The sequence below is a fragment of the Rhinolophus ferrumequinum genome, chromosome 9 (assembly GCF_004115265.2).
Source record: "Rhinolophus ferrumequinum isolate MPI-CBG mRhiFer1 chromosome 9, mRhiFer1_v1.p, whole genome shotgun sequence".
Taxonomy (NCBI): Eukaryota; Metazoa; Chordata; class Mammalia; order Chiroptera; family Rhinolophidae; genus Rhinolophus; species Rhinolophus ferrumequinum.
In genome coordinates, this window is record NC_046292.1 from 27,248,043 (window position 1) to 27,269,143 (window position 21,101).

The 21,101-nt window shown below is 38.2% G+C and overlaps 1 protein-coding gene and 1 long non-coding RNA gene across 3 annotated transcripts in view; one reads left to right on the forward strand and one right to left on the reverse strand.

The window, feature by feature from the left end:
- Positions 1 to 5,457, forward strand: part of LOC117027480 (uncharacterized) — a 30,684-nt gene extending 25,227 nt beyond the window's left edge. The window contains exon 3 of the long non-coding RNA XR_004423930.1: positions 2,520 to 5,457. This is a non-coding gene — a long non-coding RNA (uncharacterized LOC117027480). The remainder of the gene's footprint in view (positions 1 to 2,519) is intronic.
- Positions 1 to 21,101, reverse strand: part of RHBDL2 (rhomboid like 2) — a 45,931-nt gene that overhangs the window by 9,440 nt on the left and 15,390 nt on the right. For both annotated transcript variants that reach the window (XM_033115299.1, XM_033115297.1), the window contains exons 2-5: positions 17,722 to 17,982; positions 14,865 to 15,013; positions 11,856 to 11,968; positions 1,251 to 1,351 (exon numbers count right to left, since the gene is read on the reverse strand). In XM_033115299.1, the coding sequence (XP_032971190.1) occupies positions 1,251 to 1,351; positions 11,856 to 11,968; positions 14,865 to 15,013; positions 17,722 to 17,961 (603 nt within the window). In that variant the 5' untranslated portion in view covers positions 17,962 to 17,982. The remainder of the gene's footprint in view (positions 1 to 1,250; positions 1,352 to 11,855; positions 11,969 to 14,864; positions 15,014 to 17,721; positions 17,983 to 21,101) is intronic.

Sequence of the window (21,101 nt, forward strand, 5' to 3'; positions counted from 1 at the left end):
TTTTAAATGTTGGCGGAAAAAAAACAGTTTAATTTTAGCTTTGAAAAATCTCAGTCCAGCTTGCAGTACCCTCATGTGTTACCAGAGAACTGAGTTAGAAAGACATTTCCACTTTAATTCATTGAGTTTCTTCTCCCTTCCCTTTCAAGTTATTAACTCTCTTCCCAAAGAGTAAAGATGCTGGAATAGCCATGTTTATTCTAAATCAATTATTTTCAAACTGTTGTGACCACGACCTATAGTAATACATAATTTACATAACAATCCAGTACACACATAAATCAAACAGTATTTACTCTTATTACACATACTACATACTGAAATTTTTTCATTTTTGCTTAATTTTCCACAACTTTTAAACTGAGTTCACAACCACTAGTGATTGCAACCCAAAGTTTGAAAACTATTGTTTCTAAATGACTTTTATTTTTGAAAGAGTTTTATAATTGCTTCATATTTTTCCTTCTACAGTATTTTAAAAGTATAAATATATAAATAAATATAAATAAAATATAAAAACTTTATATTTTAAAGTATACTTATGTAGTTAAAGGGTTAAGAACTAGCCAGGATTTTGGCCTGTTTTAAAAAGTGGTTGGCATTCTCACATACTATAGCATGGGAGTGTAAAACAGTATTCAATCTTTGGAGGGCAATTTGGAATTAAAATCTACTTCTAAGAATTTATCCTACAAAAAAATCACACAGCTGCGAAAACATAAATATAAAAGAACATTCTTTACAGCATTATTTGTAAATGAGAAAAGCTGGAATCACCCCACATTTTCAGTGAAAGATTAAGTAAGTCAGGATATACCTCTATAGAGCGAGCTGTGGAGCACTTGAAAAGATTGAGGTGGATTTCTATGTACTGACATAGATAGGCAGATGGGCAGGATACTCAACGTTAAGATGCAGAACAATATAAGGGTGGTTCCACTTTTGTAGTATTAATATTGGTAGGATTTTGAATACATATAGAAAAAGGTCTGAAAGGATGTATAACAAACTGTCAACAAATACTATATTGGGGATTTTGACTTCCTATTTTTCAAATTAAAATTTTATTTAGTATTCATTACTTTTGAGATAAGAGAAAAAATAAAAATAAAATATGAAAGGAAAACTTTGGTGGTAAAAAGGAAGATGAGTGCTCAGTTAATATTTATAAATGAAGATTCCCTAAATCAAATACCAGTTATTGTTTTAAAAAAGAAAAAGTCCATAGATTCCATTCCCAAAGTTCTTACCACTACAACATTCATAAAATAGCCTCCCATCAAAGCATAGACTCCTCCTGAAGCACCCACAAGATATTTGAGTGGATCAAAGATGGAGCTGGCAAGAGATCCTAAGGAAAGAAAACACAAAGGATCAGACATGACTATAAAAATCACGAAAGATAAATCTAATCTAAGGTAAAAGTTTATGAAGCTTGGGCCGTTATCATATTAACAAGCAACATATTCACTTTGTCCCTTCTATACTATAAAAGTATAGCTTTGTGGATTAACTACCTCAGTTTTTTTTTTTTCTGAAACATTAAATGCTCAATATGAAGACAGTATAACAGTGATAAGAGCACACAGACTCTGGAGCCAGCATTGCCAGCTGTGTGACTTGAGCAAGTTTCTTAATCTCTCTGTGCCTTAGTTTCCCTGCTTCAGAATGGGAATATTAATAGAATTTACTTCAGTAGGTTGTCAGTGGAGGTAAATAAGCTGATATGTGCATGATGCTTAGAACACTGCCTGACATGTATTATATACTTGTTAGCTATTGTTTCAAAATACCCCACATATTTAGCCAAAACTATCAAAATACCTGAGACATACCAACATTATATTATCTAATGGCTAGCTTTCTCACAGAGTAAAGATGTGGCCTCAGAATCCTTCTCAACATACCATTCAATCAGATTCACCAAGCATGATGAAACCTATTTGCTAACCCAATCTCAGATTGCCTGAACCGAAACAAGGCTTTAAAACCACCTTATGCAAACTCTAAGACATTCTTTCTATACTGCTTAGTTCTATTACCTAGTCTCTTGCTTTCAAGACTCTCTTTCATTCCTTAGGATACAGTATAATACCTACTTTGTACAAGGAAGACAAAGTGTCTGACTTTAGGAATCTTACAAATGGGTGAGCAAACAATTATAAAATGCAGAATATAACAACTATGATTTTTAAAAAGTAATAAATTTGCCATGGAAGCACCTAGGAAGGAATGACTTTCATTGCAGAGAAGTGGAGGCCCTGCTACTCTGAGAAGGATGAGATAGCTTTTTTATTAAACTCTAAAGAATCTTTAATATTTGGACAGGGAAAACAAAGAGGAAGAAGGTATTCAGGACTTACGGATATGGAAAAGCAAAGCATAGAAACAAAGGTATATGGGTGACTGAAGATCAGTGAGAAGTAGTTCAAAAGGATTAGAGCAGTGTTTCTCAAATGTTAACCTAAAGACTAGGACTAATGTGGTTGCATCTTAATCATGATAAATTTATTTTTTAGAATACAGATACAAATGTACACTCTGGCCATGATGGAGATCCAAGGATAAGATTTCCCCTCCCACCTGAAATAACTAAAAGCACTGGAGAAAAAAATATGAAACAGTAGCCTTCAAGATACTGGACATCAGATAACAAAGGACCATGAACCCTGCAAGACAAAAAGTAAATGAGTTGTCTGATTGCCCAGTTTTCTGCCTTAAGAGAGATTTCAGTTTGCAGTGCATGAAGGGGGAACCTGGATAGATCTCAGCAAGTCGATGAAATAGAGTTTAGAGTCCAGAAAGACCTAAGCAACTAGAGTTTGAAAGACAGAGCACCAGAGAGGACAGCGCTGCATAGAGAACACCAGAGAGGAGCATGTGCGGAAATTATCCGAGCCAAGAAAAGAGTCACCAGAAAGGAGAGAAGAGTACCTTTTGCTCACGCTGCACCAGAGAAGCTAAGTAACTTTTCAAATAAGAAAATTCATAATTCATGGGACATTGAGTAAAGTACACAGGAAGGTCCTGCACCAGTTGTGGGGAATAATTAGCACTAAACATGACTCAAAAACAGTTTCAACTAACAAATCTTACCAGAAAGGATCAAACTGCTTCTAAGTAACTGAGTTTCAAAACAAATCCAAGGAATATTTATAGAAATACAATATACCATCCAAAGGTAAAATGTCTAGCATCCAAATAATAATTGCCAGAGAAGCAGGAAAATGACATATAATGAAGAGAAAAATCAATTAAAACCTATCCAAACTGACACAGGTGTTAGATTTAGCAGATAAGGGCAATAAATATTACAACTATATATGTTCAAAAGTTAAGTAGAGCCATATAAGATATAAAACAGACTTGAATCAAACTTCTAAAGATGAAAACTATAATGTCTAAAATGAAAAAATGTGATACAGAATTGCACACCTGAAATCTATGTAATTTTACTAACAATTGTCACCCCAATAAATTAAAAAAAAAAATATTTGAAGAAATTATGGCCAAATTTGCCAAAGTTTTATGAAAACTATAAACTCACAGATCCAAGAAGCTCAACAACCCCCAAGTACAAGAAACATGGGGGGGAAAAAACAACAGAACAAAGCCACATGGCTCAAAACCAGTAAAATCTTAGAAACAACCAGAGTAAAAAGACATATGTCATACTGAGGAACAAAGATAAAGATGATAAATTATTTCACATTGGAAACAATGCAAATGAGAAAACAATACAGCAACATCTTTAAAGTACTGAAAGAGAAATATTGTCAAGCTGGAACTCTATGCCTAGTAAAAATATATTTCAAAATGAAAGCAGAGATTTTTTTTCCAGACAGAGAGGCTGAAAGAATTGATGACCAGCAGATCCCAACTACAAACAATGTTGAAGGAAATCCTTAGGCAGAAGAAGCTATTAAGTAGAAACATCCACATGCAAAAAATGACACGTGTATACCAGGGCTGCCAAAAAATTGTGTACACATTTTAAGCGATGTTATCTATGCTCAAGCAGTAGTTCACCGTAATCAGAAGTGTCTGGACGCTGATGGTAACCACTCTGAGCACATCCTGTAATTGCAGAAGTCAAACGTGACATGTATTCATCTTCGGTTATCGGTATATATTGAGTATTACAATTAATACAGTTTTTTCCTTTTTTAAAATGTGTATACGTCTTTTTGGCACCCTCTGTATATACCTTGTACCATGTATACAATGGATCACAGACCAATATGTAAAGCCTAAAATTATAAAACTTCTAGAACAAAACATAGGAGAAAATCTTTGTGACTTTGGGCTAGGCAAAATTTCTTAGGTATGACACTGAAAAGCACAATTCCTAAAATTTAAAAACTAATAAATTACACTTAATCAAAATTTAAAACTTAAACTCTTCAAAAGATACTATTAAGAGAATGAAAAGACAGCAATTGACTAGAAGAAAATATTTGCATGTCGTGTATCTGATAAAGAACTTGTATCAGAATATATAATATATCTAATAAGGAATATAATCCAATTTTTAGATGGGCAAAAGATTTAAATGTACTGTACCAAAGAAGATATATGAACAGCAAACGAGCACATCATTAATCATTAGGAAATGCAAATTAAAATCCAATGAGACATCGTAATACACCCATTAGATTGGCTAAAATGAAAAAGATGAATGATACCAAGTGCTGTTGAGGAAGTGGAGGAACTAGAACTTTGGGTGATGTAAAATGGTGCCACTTTGTACCATATGACCTAACAATTCACTCATAGGTTTATACCCAAGAGATCTACACAAAAACTTGTACACAAATGTTCATAGCAGTATTATTCATAATAGCCAACAAGTGAAGACAACCCAAATGTCCATCAATTGATTAATGGATAAAGAAAATGTGGTATATCCATACAGTGGAATATTATCCAGTCATAAAAAGGAATGAAGCACTGATACATGCTACAACATGGATGAACAATAAAAACATTATGCTAAGTAAAAAAGACCACATGTCGTATTCCATTTGTGTAAATGTGTGATTCCATTTGTGTGAAATGTCCAGAATGGGCAAATCTAAAGAGACAGAAAGTAGATTAGTGGTTGCCTAAAGCTAGAGAAGGGCTGTAGGGTGAGGAGTAGGAAGTGACTGCTAATGGGTACAGGGTTTCTTTGGGGGACAAAATTGTTCTAAAATAGATTATGATGATGGGTGCATAACCCTGTGAATTAACTAAAAAATATTTAATTATACACTTTATTTTTTTATTATACACCTTAAGTAAGTGGATTGTACAGTGAATTATATTTCAGTAAAGCTATTTAAAAAGTTTGGCAGCTTCGGGCTGGCCTAGTGGCTCAGGCAGTTGGAGCTCCGTGCTCCTAACTCCGAAGGCTGCCGGTTCGATTCCCACATGGGCCAGTGGGCTCTCAACCACAAGGTTGCCAGTTCAACTCCTCGAGTCCCCGCAAGGGATGGTGGGCTCTGCCCCCTGCAACTAAGATTGAACATGGCACCTTGAGCTGAGCTGCCCCTGAGCTCCTGGATGGCTCAGTTGGTTGGAGTGCCGGCTCTCTACCACAAGGTTGCCAGTTCCATTCCCGCAAGGGATAGCGGGCTGTGCCCCCTGCAACTAGCAACAGCAACTGGACCTGGAGCTGAGCTGCGCCCTCCACAACTAAGACTGAAAGGACAACAACTTGAAGCTGAATGGCACCCTCCACAACTAAGATTAAAAGGACAAAAACTTGACTTGGAAAAAACGTCCTGGAAGTACACACTGTTCCCCAATAAAGTCCTGTTCCCCTTCCCCAATAAAATCTTTAAAAAAAAAAAGTTTGGCAGCTTCTTAAAAATTATCCACACCCTATGACATGATCCAGCCATTCCATTCCTAAGTATTTACCCAAGAGAAATTAAAATATTTGTCCACACAAAGACTTGTATATATATGTTTATAGTAGCTTCATTTGTAATAGCCCCAAACTGGAAACAACCCAAGTGTCCACCAACAGGAGAATGGATTAAACAAATTATGGCACATCCATACAATGAAATACTATATGAATAAATCTCAAAATAATTGTGCTGAGTGACAGAAGCCAGACAAAAAAAGAGTACATATTCTATGCTTCCATTTATATAAAACTCTACAAAATACAAATCTATAAAGATCAGTGGTTGCCAAGTGAAGGTGGGGGAGGGGCAGGGAGCGGCTGGAGGAGGGATGTCCAAGGGGCACAAGGAAACTTTTGGGGGAGTGATAGATAAGTTTATTATCTTGATTATGGTGATAGTTTCATGGTTATATACACATATCAAAATTTATCAAATTGTACACTTTATATGTGTGCAGTATATTGTATGTCAGTTAAACCTCACTAAACGGAAAAACAAAACACACAGATCCCAGGGCCATATTACCAGTTTCTGATTTATTAGATCTGCATGGGAGCTGGATAGTGTCAGTGGTAACAAATTCTCCAGTTGGTTCTGATGATCAGTCAGATTGGGGAGGCCTGGGCTGGAGTACAGACCACTGCTTCTCAATCACCTGTAGGTTTGCTCAGCTGCAAATTCTGATTATTAGGTCTGTTGTGGGGCCCAGTATTCTGCATTTCAACAAGACCCCAGGTAATGCCAGTGCTGCTGATCCATGAACCACACTTTGCCAGGAGCAAGAGTAAGGAAACTAGAATCACGAGTATATACCTATGAAGGAATCTAGAAAAATAGCAAAGCAAGAAAGACAACAGGCAGGAGGAAGCTTTTGGAGGTGATGGATATGTTTATGGCATAGATGGTGGTGATGGTTTCATGGGTGTATGCTTATCTCCAAACTCACCAAGTTGTATACATTAAATATGTACAGATTTTTGTATGTCAATCATACCTCAAAAAAAGATTTTAAAAAGAACATTTTATATCAGGTCATCCCCTAACCTCTTCATGTATAATTTCTTTTTTGAACATTAGTAAAGAAGTCAATTCCTCCAAAAAGCAAAAAAGAAAAGAAAGGCAACGGGGCTAGGCAGTGGAGGGTAATGAAGAGCAATCTTGGGCATTTCAGCTTTCTTTTGGCCACTGTAAGTGTTCTTTGAAGGATATAATATGATCTAATCTGTGTTTGAGGAAGGTGACCCAAACAGCAGTGTAAAGGATAGACCAGAATAGTGTAGAGACACCTGCCAAGAAGCTATTGCAAAAACAGGCAAGGATCTGAACAGGTTATTCACGTTCTCTCTTCTCTGAAACTGGGGCAGAGCTGATTCCACAGGTTGAAATCAAGCCATGGGGGAAACAGGAATGTAGATGCTGGAGCCAGGTAGAGCCTGAACATCACAAAAGGTTTTCAAGATCGGGGGGAAAATGTGCAGGAACAGAAGTAGAAGGTGGAAAAACAGGATCCACAAACGTAGGAGAGAAGCAGGATGGGGAGCTGTAACCAAGCCTTGCCAATTCTCATGGCTGCTTCCATTCTCTCTGCTCTAGGAGGCTGGCAAAGCTTTGATCAGTAAAAACTCCTAAGTATGTCCCACCCCCCGCCCCCCGCCAAAAATAAGACATGTTGAAATCCTAACCGCCCCCTCCACCCCAGTACTTTAGAATGTGACCTTATTTAGAAATAGGACTCTTACAGATGTGATTAGTTACAATGAGGTCATACTGGAGTATAGTGAGCCCCTGAACCAATGTGATTGTGTCATAAGAAAAGACAGGGACATTTGGAAGGGAGAACAGCATGTGAATGGAGGCAGAGACTGAAGGGCTGCAGCTGCAAGCAAAGGAATGCACCACCAGAGGCTCACCAGAGGCAAGGAAGGATTCTCCCGGACAGGTATCAGAGGAGGGAGCATGGTCCTGTTGATTTCAGACTTCCAGCCTCCAGAACTGTGAGACACTGCAGTTCTGTTGTTTTAAGCCATCCAGTTTGCAGCACTTTGTTATGGCAGCCCCAGGAAACTAACACAACCACCCACTGCAATATTGGTACATTTACTTATAAATTACATGTATGTGTACTACCGTGCTAATATGTTTTTTAAAAACATAAAAATAGAATTTTAAAGGATGGGACATGTTAATTACACAACATTTTAAAATTATTTTTACTTCACTAATGATATAAAAAAAACTTATCAAGCCACGAAAAGACTTGGGGGAACCTTGAACACATATTACTAATGAAGGAAGCCAATATGAAAAGGATACATACTATATGATTCCAGCTATATCACATTCTGGAAAAGGCAAAACTATGGAGACAGTAAACAAATCAGTGGTTGCTAGGGGTTGGAGGTGGGGAGAAGGATGAATAGGCAGAGCACAGAGGATTTTTAGGGCAGTGAAAATACTCTGTATGATACGATGGTGGATACATATCATTACACCACTTGCCCAAAACCATAGTAAAAGGTACAACACCAAGAGGGAATTCCATCTTTTATGGACCTGGGTGATTATGATGTGTCAATGTAGGTTCATCAATTGTAAGAAATGGACCATTCTGTTGGGGGACGTTGATAATGGAGGAGGCGGTGCATGTGCAGGGATAGGGGTGTTTGGGAAATCTCTGTACCTTCCTCTCAATTGTTCTGTGAGCCTAAAACTGCTCTAAGAAAATAGTCTTTAATTAAAAAAAATATATTTCAATGATTGGTTTTCTTAAATAAACTTCACTATTTTTTAAAATCCTGGATAAATATCATGACACAGGAATACAGATACAATAGTCCCCCCTTATCTGTGGTTTCACTTTCCAGTGTTTCAGTTACCCACAGTCTACCAGTCTGAAAATATTAAATGGAAAATTCCAGAAATAAACAATTCATAAGTTTTAAATTGAATGCTGTTGTGAGCGTCATGATAAAATCTCACACCATCCTGTTCCATCCAGCCCAGGACGTGAATCATCCCTTTGTCCAGCATACCCACACTGTACATACAGTACAAAAAGACATTTCGAGAGAGACCACAATCAAAGAACTTTTATTACAGTACATTATTATCATTGTTCTATTTCATTATTATTGTTGTTAATCTCTCACTGTGCCTAATTTATAAACTAAATTTTATCATAGATATATATGTATAGGGAAAACAGTATATATAGGTTTCTGTACTACCACAGTTTCAGGCACCCACTGGGGGTCTTGGAACATACCCCCATTGGATAAGGGGAGACTACTTGTACTTCTAAATTCAGTTATTTTTCTATAGACATTTTCTCTTAATCAGTGTCATAGCCAAAATATAAAATTAAAAAATGATGTGTAATTTAAATTGGAAGAATTGCATCATTAGCTGTATTTATTCCAATTATGCAAAAATTTTGCTGTAATTTGACTATGATTCCCACTTTTCCTAATGTCAGTCATTAGTTCTTGCAAAGTAATCAGCAAGTATTATAATAAGTTTAAAATGCACTGAAACTCTTCAGTGAGAAATTTGAAAACAGATTAGGAAATTGTTTCCCAGCTTTTTAAGTATGAACATGAAGAGTTCTTGCATCATTTTCAGAAGCAAAGTCTCATAAACATGGACTGATTTCCAATGACCAGTTATCAAAATGCCCTTTTCATAGCCTGAGTATTTTTGGAAAAGTAGTTACATTCTTCTTCCTTAAGAAAAAAATGATATTATGTCCTCAAAGGGATATGTTCTGTGTTTGTTTTTCAACATGTTAGCTAGCTTACTGCTGAAAGCCTTGTGTTATCACAGCAAAAAAGCCAGCAAATTAGACACCATCTTTTTGTAAAAGAAAAATGCATACACTAATCTTTTAAATGAGCAAACAATGAGAGGAATCACTCTGATTTCAAGACTTATTATGTAGCTGCAGTGGCATTGACTCTGGTATTGGTGACGAATAGACACATCGATCAACGGAACAAAAGGAGAACCCAGAAATAGTCCCACGCAATTACAGCCAACGGATTTTTGACAAAGGTGCAAAAGCAATTCAATAGTCTTCAACAGATTTTTCTGAAGTAATTGGATGTCCATAGGCAAATAAACAAACAAAAAGAACCTCAATCTAAACCTCACACCTTATATAAAAAGTAACCAACTCAAATGGATCACATGTTGTGTAAAACATGAAACTACAACTTGAGAAGATACCATAGGAGAAAATACTTAAGACCTAGGTCTCAGTGAGGAGTTCTTAGACATGACACCAAAAGCATGATTCACAAAGTGAAAACTGATAAATTAGACTTCATCAAAATTAAAAACTTTTGCTCTGTGAAAGACCCTGTTAAGATAATGATAAGACAAACTACAGCCTGAGAGAAAATATCTGCAAACTACATATTTGATAGAGGACTAGGATCTAGAATATATAAAGAACTCTTAAAATTCAACAGTGTAAGAAAAACAAGTGAATTAGAAAATGGGCAAAATACATGAACAGACGCTTCACTAAAGAGGAGATACAGATGGCAAATAAGTACATGACAAGATGTTCAACATTAATCAGCCATTAAGGAAATGCTGATTAAGACCATGAGGAAGTATCACTACCCATTTATGAACAAAGCTAAAATAAAAAAATAGTGACAACACCAAATGCTGGTAAGGATGTGGAAAACTGAATCACTTATACAATACTGGAATGTAAAATAAAACAGCCATTCTGGAAAACATTTCGGCTGGTTCTTACAAAACTAAATATGCAACTACCATGTAACCCAGCAACTGGGCTCTTGGACATTTATCCTAGAGAAATGGAAACTCAAGTTCACAAAACTCTGTACTGATGTTCACAAAAACCTGTATGCAAATGTTTATAGCAGCGTTATTTGTGATAGCCAAAAGCTGGAAACCCAGATATCCTCCAATGAATGAAGGGTTAAACAAATGGTGGTACACCCATCCCATGGAATACTACTCAGCAATAAAAATGAACTATTGGTACATGCAAAAACCTAGATAATCTCCAAAGAATTGTGCCAAGTGAAGAAAGCCAATCCCCAAAAGCTTTATAATGTATCATTCCATTTATATAACATTCTTGAAGTGAGAAAATTATAGAAATAGAGAACAGATTAGAGGTTGCCAGGGGTGAAGGAGGGTGTCGGGGTGGGAAGGAAGAGAGTATTACTTGTGGTGTTAGGAAATGTTTTGTGGTGTTAGGAAATGTTTTGTGGTGTTAGGAAATGTTACCTTTACTATATCTTTATGGATATCCTGGTTGTGGTACCATACTACATAGTTTTGCAAGCTCTTACCATTGGGAGTAACTGGTGAAAGGGTACATGGCACCTCTAGTAGGTATTTATTTCTTATAACTGCAGTATAAATCTATAATTATCTCAAAGTAAAAAGTTTAATTTTTAAAAAATGTTTCCAATAAATAAACGGATGGATGGGAGTTCTAATAGTTTCTGCCCACACTGTAATGGATCAGCTTGGGCACACCCCATTTTAGAGGTCACTGTTGTTTGCTACTAGTTTCTACTCAGTCTTTGGGCCCCTTTAACTGTTCTCTATATTTTCTTGAAGATGCTCGTCTTAAATGCAAATTTGACCACGTTACTTCCCAAAATCATTTGTCTGACATGTAAGCGCTTTCATGATTTGGCTTTAGGCTTTTACCAAATATGTAAAAGCCTACTCACAATTCCCAATTGTGCAAAACCCTGTTTGACTGTGAAATAGATACCTGAGGATAGTCACAATGAGTGACTAGTATCTCTAATCAACTTATCTCCAAAGCTTACCAGGTTTTCTAGCAGATATTGGGAGTACAATACATCCTAAATAAGACACCCATTATCAACGTTTATTACCTTTGCTTTATTACCTCCCAAGAGTCCAGAGGTGTTGATTTCGCGGTGCCCTCCGAACACTAACCTGCAATCACTCCTGCCAGGTACACCAGCCCCACTCGGAGGCCTTTGTGGACCATTTCCAAGGGAATACCCAAAACGAGCTGCATAATAAGATTCCCCAAGATGTGCTGAACTCTGCAGAGACAAACACAGTTGTCAAATATTATGACTAACCCAGGCAGTTATTTCCTTGGGAGATTAATAGGCACTGATGTGTTGTTTCTAGTTAAGAACTTGCTTAACTCGAATTCCATTTTCTAATTTTTTTTTTGTTTAGCAAGTGACTTATTAAAAACAAAATCTTGAATAGGGTTTCAATATGTAAAACAGATAAAAGGGCATTTAGAAATATACATTATTTTATAAGTTCTGTTTTATAGCAATTACTGCTAACGTGAAACAGAACAGTGAGGCTGGTTTAAGGAACATAAACTTGAAATTAGGTTCAGATAACAACTGTCATCTTATTTTGTTTTAGTTGCACAATATTGAGAAAATACTAACTCACTCATGCTGCGTTTAAGTTTCAATAGATTTTTAAACAATTGCTCTTGCAATCTCAGAATATTCTTTAATAAAACAGAGATAGCAAGAGAACCTCATTCCCATTTTTTAAAAAAAGTTTCCGAGAATGAAAAACAATCACCTAATAACACTAGCTAAAGTTGGTATCTCGCATGTACTACAATTTGGCATGTAACATATTTGAGTATGGGTGTTTTTTATTATATTAGGTTAGTGCAAAAGTCATTGCGGTTTTTGCAATTATTTTTAACCTTTTAGACCACATTTACTTTTGCACCAACCTAATAGTTTAAATAGGTAAAAATGTTTTAAAGTGAACTTCATATGATTTTACTTGTCAAACCCCACCAGCCTCTCGGGAGAATCTCTGAATGTAGTTTGGTACATTTCCACATTAGCGTAATCCTCAGTTTAGTTGCTATGTAGCACAATCACCCCCCTTTTTTTTTTAAGAGATTTCAGATTAAACCAAAAAGTTAAAAAGCAAAACAGGTGTTAGATCTTCCATAAAATGCAGCAGCTTTCGTATTAGTTTTAAGGATTGTGTTTTACATTATAATTTACTTAACAAATATCCAGCAGATCATTAAAGAGCTTCTCTGGGCACACCTGGCAGAACGGATTATTCACCTTTATGGTGTGTGCACACCCAGCACAACCCTCTCACTGTCCAAGCCATCTTCACCGACATAGGACAGGTAGCATGTAACAGGACAGAACAGTCTAGCAAGGACAGTTACACTAGTCTTACAGAGAACTCAGGCTTGAAAAGGATTTGGAAATATGTGCACTTTGTGAATTTGAACAAGGTCAAAGAGAGCCATCCCATCCTGTTGTCTGGGAACAACTTGAAGACAAGGTGACCAATAGCACAAAAACCCCAAGAATCACCCCAAGCACTCTTTCTGCTGCTCAACATCAAGAGTAGAAGTGGCATAAAGATGAGATCCTGTTGTATACCTGAGACAGAAATACTAATTTTTTTTCATCCAAACTTTACTCACCCTTCAAAGTCCTACCTGAATCCATGTCATCTGTGAAGCCATTCCCATTCTGATCTTTCCCTCTGTTTGTTTATATTACTCTAGCTAATCCAACATCCATTTCCTTATCCCTTGTCTACCTCCTCTAGTGAGGCTGGAAAAGCTACTATTGATTTTCCCAGCCTCTCTTAGGTAGAGGGTCGCCATGTCACAGCAGCCGACCTACAACCATAAGAGAAAGGCCAAGGGAAAAAGCAGAGGTGCCAGCACAGGACCAAGAGTCCAGGCTTCCTTAAACTGATGAACCAGCCACATACCTGTGGACTTCAACAAATTGACCTTCATTTGTTTAACCCCTGTTAGATTTTTTTCATTACTTGCCTCCAAATGTATTCCTAATTTATACAACCCCATATATCGCATGTCCCACACAACCTTGCAAATTCTTTTTGAGTGACTTACTATGTTTCAGGCACTATAAAAATTATGTTATAACTGTTGTCTGATTTAATCACAACAACCTTATGAGGTAGGTACTATTACCCCATTTTACAGATACGGAATTTGAGGCACAAAGAGATGAAGTACCTACTGTATACTACAATACTATACTGCCTTGCATTACCGGTTCATGGTTCCCTCTTACAATTTTAAAGTCTTTGCGTGCAGGAGCCACATTTGCTCAGAACATATTTTCAAATGGAAAACCAAAGTGTGGAACGGTCCTCAAAAACTGGGCCATTGGTGATTTGTCCTTGACTTGTCAAGCTTCTCAGCCCTGTGTCCTGCCATGGAATGTTATTTAACCACATGCCAGAGTCATCCTTCAAGGTTCAGGGCTGGATAGGTCACACAAAGTTGGCCTCAAGGGAAACTCTAGGAATCCACCATAGCGGTGGGGCCAGCACCAGCTGTTCACTGTCTGCAGCGGACATGATGAATCATGGGCTGTGAGCAAGGTCATAAGAGCCTATTAGCATTTAAGAAACTATAAGCAAAAGTAAAAGGCAGGCACTGTATCTCCTATTGCTTGTATTATTCCAGATGGATAATAGCATTATACATGCATCAAAATGCTCATGAATTATTTATTGTTTTAAGTGTGTGATGGGGCAGAGACAGTAGGGAGCAATGTTTCATATCTTAAAGGGAACATTTAGCAACATCGCACAACCAGGGGAACATACTTTTAGTTTGGTAATGATTTGGTCTCCTCTCATTAATACTCCTAAATAAATACCAATATTAGGCAGTTATAATGCAATACACTGGGCTTGGAGTTAGCACTAATGGGTTGAGGTCCTAGCTCTGCAACTTAGCTGTGTGACAAGGAGCAAGGGACTACATCCCCTAAGCCTCAGATGTAAAACGGCGGGAGTAACACCTGCCTCCTAGGGTTGCTGTGAGTATCAAACAAGATTATGGACATGAAAATGCCTTATCAATAATAAGACACCGAACACATGTTATGGGTTACAATTCTTTATAGTCATGTCTGACATCAGTGACCTATCATTCCTTACCCAGCATGTACCAACATGTATGAGATAAACCTCCAGGCTTCCTCCCTCTTCATCGGATTATAGGTAAATGGACTCTCCAAGATGCCCGTGTCCAAGGTGATCCACTGTTTCTGAGGCTTCCACACAGCATAGTAAATAAACACCGCCAGCTGACAGGGAGGAACAGACACGAATGTTAACCACGCCTTCTGCAGAGAGGCCCCATTCAAGTCCACAGGCACTACCTATGTTTCACATGGTTAACTCTCGAGTGGGCTACTCTACTGCACGTGCTCAGAAGATGACAGGAAGTCAATTTCCATGCCGTCTATCTGACCATTAACCGGGGTCACATCCTACTTCCTCCAGTGATTAGGAGCAGCCCTCAACCAAACTGTAAAGAAGACTCTTTCTGAACCCCTTTACCCTCCTAAATGCCCACTGCCCTCATCATCCTTACCTCCACCATTTGGTCTTTCACTTACAACTTAGTATGAAATTAAGTCACTGCTGGCTTCCAAAGAATAGAGTGGGGAAAGGGAAAAATGGTCACTTTACAGTGGAGACACCTGGCCAACATGACCTTAGCCAAGTGATAAAGGCTAATGTCACCAGGGATGTCATATGGATTGTCCCCACTCCATGATGTGATGTGATGTGATACGATGTTAAGGGCACCACACCTCTGTGGTGTTATTCCCCAAAACCCATATGTCCAGTCTAATCATGAAACATCAGACAAACCCCAACTGGGGGATCTTCTACAGGATACCTGGCCAGTACTTCTCAAGACTATCAAAGCCAAAAAAAACCAAACACAGACTAAGAAATTGTCACAGATCAGAGGAGACTGGGGAGACATGACAACTAAATTCAGTGTGACACCCTGTATTGGAGGGTACAGGAGGAACAGAAAGAGGACATTAATGGAAAAACTGGCAAAATCCAAAGTCTGGGGTAATATACCAATGTGAGCTTCTTAGATTTTACAAATGTACTGTGGAAACGTAAGATGTTAACAATGGGAGAAATTGGGTGAAGGGTATACAGGAACTCTGATCTTTGTAACTTTTCTATAAAGCTAAAATAGAAAGTGTATTCAAAATAATTTTTAATAAAAAAGTTGATCTGTCTGTGAGAGGCAGATATCTCAGCACCTGACCCATGATCCTTCTATAGAAAACTGCCTTGTCCACAGCACTCACTGTCTAGGCCAGCATGTTTTGTACCATGTGACCTTATCCCATTCTTCTCCACCACCACCACCATCACCACCACCACCACCACCACCACCACCACCACCACCATCACCACCACCACCACCATCACCACCACCACCACCACCATCACCACCACCACCACCACCACCACCACCACCACCATCATCATCACCACCACCACCACCACACACACACACAGCTGATTGGACCATCAGCAGGCCAATCAATCTATAGGCTGGAAAGATAACATGAGGCAGGGTGCTAAAAAAAACAGAAAGACTTATGACGGCTTCCTACTTGCAGGTTGTCTCACAATAAAATCCCTTGAGAAAATTTAGAGCTATGTCCCTCCAACAAACATAGCCTTGACAAAAGCTTCTCCCAGGAATCTTTACATGTTAGCCTTATCTTTATCTGAGCCGTAAGAGGCTTGGTCCCTGTGACAGTTCATTTTATGTGTCAACTTGGCTAGACCACAGTGCTCATATATTTGATCAGACATCATTCTAGATATTTCTGTGAAGATATTTTTTTAGATGAGATTAGTGTTTAAATCATTAGACTTTGAGTAAAGCACATTACCCTCCATAATGTGGGTGAGCCCCATCCAATCAGTTGAAAGCCTTAATAGAACCTCCTCTGAGGAAAACAAAATGCCAGTATACTGCCTTTGAACTCCAACTCTTATCCCTTAGGTCTCCAGTCAGCCTGCCTACCCTGTAGATTTTGAACTTGCCAAGCTTCCACAATTGTATGAGCCAATTCCTTAAAACAAATTAATAGGCGTATCTCTCTATCAGTATGTGCATTGATAGATGATAGATAGATAGATAGATAGATAGATAGATAGATAGATAGATAGATAGATAGATAGATGATAGATAAATAGATAATGTGTGTAAATGCATCCTGTTGGTTCTGTTTCTCTAAAGAACCCTGACTAATACAGTCCCTGGTAAGGAAGTTGAGGCATGAGTAGGAGTTAAGAGAATTCCGTTGGGGACTTCCTAATGCCCCTGAAGTTCTCTGCCAATTCCTTTATGACACTTCATGGCGTGGGAGAAAAAACTAGGTTTGATGAGGTTCAGGAGAAGCGCAGTCCTGGCCCAGTCACTAAGTGTGTGAGCTAGGGCAAGTCATTCCATGTCTCTGGGTCTTGCACTCCTTTTTCGGAAAACAAGAGGACTAGATCAGAGCCTGAAAACACACTACATGCTGCTGATGGACATCATTAGATGATCTCATTTTTCTTCTACTGAAATTTTATGGCAGCTTATAACTTGTAAAACATATATTACCAGCCAATCTAAGTTGGTTCATGAAAGCAAACCAATTTGCAATGCCAAGATTATTTGGTTTCTAAAGCCCCCACCAGCTAAAATGAAATGAAGCCACTGAAATTATAGTCACTGCTGGGCAGGGGACTTGTTTGAAAGATAAAGCTCAACACTTGGCTGAAAGTGACTGGTAATATAGGAAAAACCCAGGGAGAGAGCTCCAGAGAGTGTAAGTTGAGTTACGTGTGTGCTGTACTTGCCACCACGGTGCTCTCTTCTTACATATTTTCCAGTTTCTTATCTAGATCCAATCTAAACCCCCATTTTGTTTGGAACTCCCCAGTGGTATTTGCACTAGTGCCCACCACCCAACATATTTACCTCTGCAATGCTGATGGAGATGATGAACACAGGGGGTGGGAGGCAATTAGCTCTCTCCATGTATGTTCTTCGGACATTTTCCGGAAGCATCCATTTTGAGACAATCCTGTGGACCTTTTTATTCTTGAAGGGATCTTTACCTTCCCCATCATCTCTCATTTTTTTCTCTTCCTCCAGCTCTTCTTCTATGTCTCTACTCCTATTCACATTCTCCATCTCCAAATCATGAGCAGCAGCCATTGTCCTGGGTCCTACCTCCACCTAAAAGAGAGATGAAAATCCGGGAAAAACAGATGACCCTATAGTCTTCAGGCCATGGCTCTTTCCTGGCTTCTCTGGCATAATCATTGGTTTCCAAAGCCTTTCCTATATGTTGATAGAAGACAATGAAGAGCTGGTGCCCAAATACTCATAATATCCATACTCTCATCACCACTTTGTAATTGTGACAAAGTACAAATGAGGGAGAGAGCTCCTAGGGGTCACTTATGGTTCATTTACTGCCACCACCCAGGGGATGGATTGGAGCCTTGAAATGGCACCACTACCTTATATACCCATCCTTCCCTTCTGCCACTGACTTGCGAGTCAACTGTTACCTTTGTCCTGAAGGTGATGTATCTCAGAGCCCAAACCAGGCACCCTGCATAATTGAACTCAGTTTTTTGTAGCTTAACTGATCAGTCTCCTTTCCCCTCTTAGTTTCATCTTGCTTCTACTCCCAGGTTTCTGATTCAGAATCAAAAGTCACTTATTGAACATCTACTGTGTATGAGACACTATACCGGGGACTGTCACATCTATTAACTCATTAGATTTCCACAACCACCCAGGAGGGAGGGATTTGTAGATAAAATAGTGAGATTCCTACTCACCCACCTCCCAAAACAATCACATAACTTTGATAAGCTTCATCTTCTCTTTCTAAGTTATCAGTATCCTTTCTAAAATACTACTGCTGCCCATTCTGCAGCACACTTGAGTTAACAAGGCCATTCCTTACTAGTTCTCCGGGTTCAATGTCAACACTTGCAAAAACACATCTTTTCAACAACTCTCTGACACCAAAAACTCTTGACTGAGTTCCTATTAATTTCTACACCCAGTGGTTCCTTGGACTCAATCCTCAACATTCAATCAATCATTCAGACATTTATTCAACAAATATCTATTAAAAACCTACTATGTATCAGGTCACCACTCCTATCCCAAAATGCGTGCAATGTAATGGAGGAGACAGAGGTCAATAAAAATTGCACAAATAATTGTGTAATTACAACTGAGCGAGGTGATACCAAGCAGATGCTATTATACCGGGCAGCACGTCTATACCAGTGAGGCCTGATCTACACCCTCTTTCCTCTCCCTGTACCATGGTGCTCTCTGTACTGTGCTTCTCCTTTTGGTTTGGTTCTGTTATTTTTTTACTCCTGGTTAAACTGCTAAAATCACTCAATCAAATATTTCCATGGTCAAAAAAAAGTGGGGGGGCAAGGGGAAAGATTGAATATAGTAAGAGAAAAAAAATCATGTTGCAAAATAGTACATAGAGTATGATCTAATTTTTGTAAAAAGTAATGTACTAATACACATACACAAGAAATCTGGAGAATTAACCATGATTATACCTGTGTGGTGGGATTTCCCAGATTTTTGCCCTTTATGTAGGAGTGGGCCCAGATTTTGAGGAGCCTTAAATAATGTGGAGGGTTTTCTTTGGGAAAAATATATAAAATTAAAATTACAAAAGTAGATACACCGCCTCAGAAGGAGCTCACGTGAGAGGTCTGAAGCTTAAGCTTTATTGTTTCACGGGTAATCCACCTCTGTGTCTATATATTTAAGTATGCATTACTATTTTAATTTAAAAACCAAGTAAAGGCATATCTATGAGATCTTTGCTGACCCTAAAGTTTCAACTACGATACTATTTCTCTTCTCCACTTTGTAGACCAATGTCTCGATGAGGGGTTTGTACATCTGCCTCCCCCGTTGAAACTGCTCTCATGAGTTACGTCCTTCAAACACATCCACTTCTGTAGTGATGTGAGTCCTAAGGATGTGTGTATGCAGAGCACCCTTGGCATTTCAAAGCACATCTCCTTGCAAAATCTTACATACTCCTCAGAACAATCTGTGAAAATAAAGAGAAGGCAAGCAATCTGTTCCAAATCCTCCGTGTCTTCAAACTTCCTAACAGACCTGTCTGTTGAAATCGCTTCACCCCTGGCTTTCATCTCAACCATATTCCATTCACCGGCTTCCTTCTCCCACTTCCCTGCCACAGGCATCCCCTGTGTACACTTCAACAACAGCACTCTCATCTTACAACTGGACTTCTGTAACGGGGTGAAGAGGGCACAGAGCTAAGGTCACTAAAGGATAAGAACACAGGTTTTGACGCAAGGTAGACCTGGGAGTGGCATGTCTTAGTTTTCTTTGTAAACCCATTCAATAGCCCTGAGCCTGGTACTATGAGCGGTAGAATGATATCTGCCAGGGGTTGGGGGAGGACGAAATGGGGCGTTATTGTTTATGAGTACAGAATTTCAGTTTGGGAATACAAAGAAATTCTGGAGATGGATGGTGGTGATGTTGAAGAATATAAATGTAGTTAATTCTACTGAATTGTGCACTTAAAAATAGTTAAATAGTAAATTTTAAATTATGTATGTTTTACCACACACACCTACACAAAACTGAATAATAATACTAAACTTCCAAAGTCACTGTGAAGTCTAGATAGCATATAATGTTTGTTACCAGTATGTATTTAATAAATAGTATCTAATGCTACTGATATTTTCAGCTTAGTCTAATGTATCTAAACTTCCTAAGTGGCCCCAAAATAAAGTTTGCACTGTAATTTTTTTTTTAACTTTTATTTATTTAAGCGTGTTTTTCCAGGACCCATCAGCTCCAAGTCAAGTAGTTGTTTCAATCTAGTTGTGCAGGGTGCAGCTCACTGTAGCCCATGTGGGGATCGAACTGGCAACCTTGTTGTTAAAGCACTGTGCTCTAGCCAACTGAGGTAACCGGCCACCCCTGTAATTTTTTTTTAAAGCATGAGCCGTGAAGCCAAATGATTGAGATTAAAACAGCTCTATAACACATCAGCTATAACCTTAGATCTCTTAAATTCTCTGAGCCTCAAATTACATTTTTTAAAAATTGTGGTAAAATACACATAACATAAAATTTACCATTTTAACCATTTTAAACTGTACAATCAATCCAGCGGCATTAAGTACATTTACAATGTTATACAACCATCACCACTATCTTGTTTCAGAACTTTTTTGCCATCCTAAACAAAAACCCCCAATACCTATCCCTCCTCTTTCCAGCCCCTGGAAACCACCAATTTGCTTTGTCTCTAT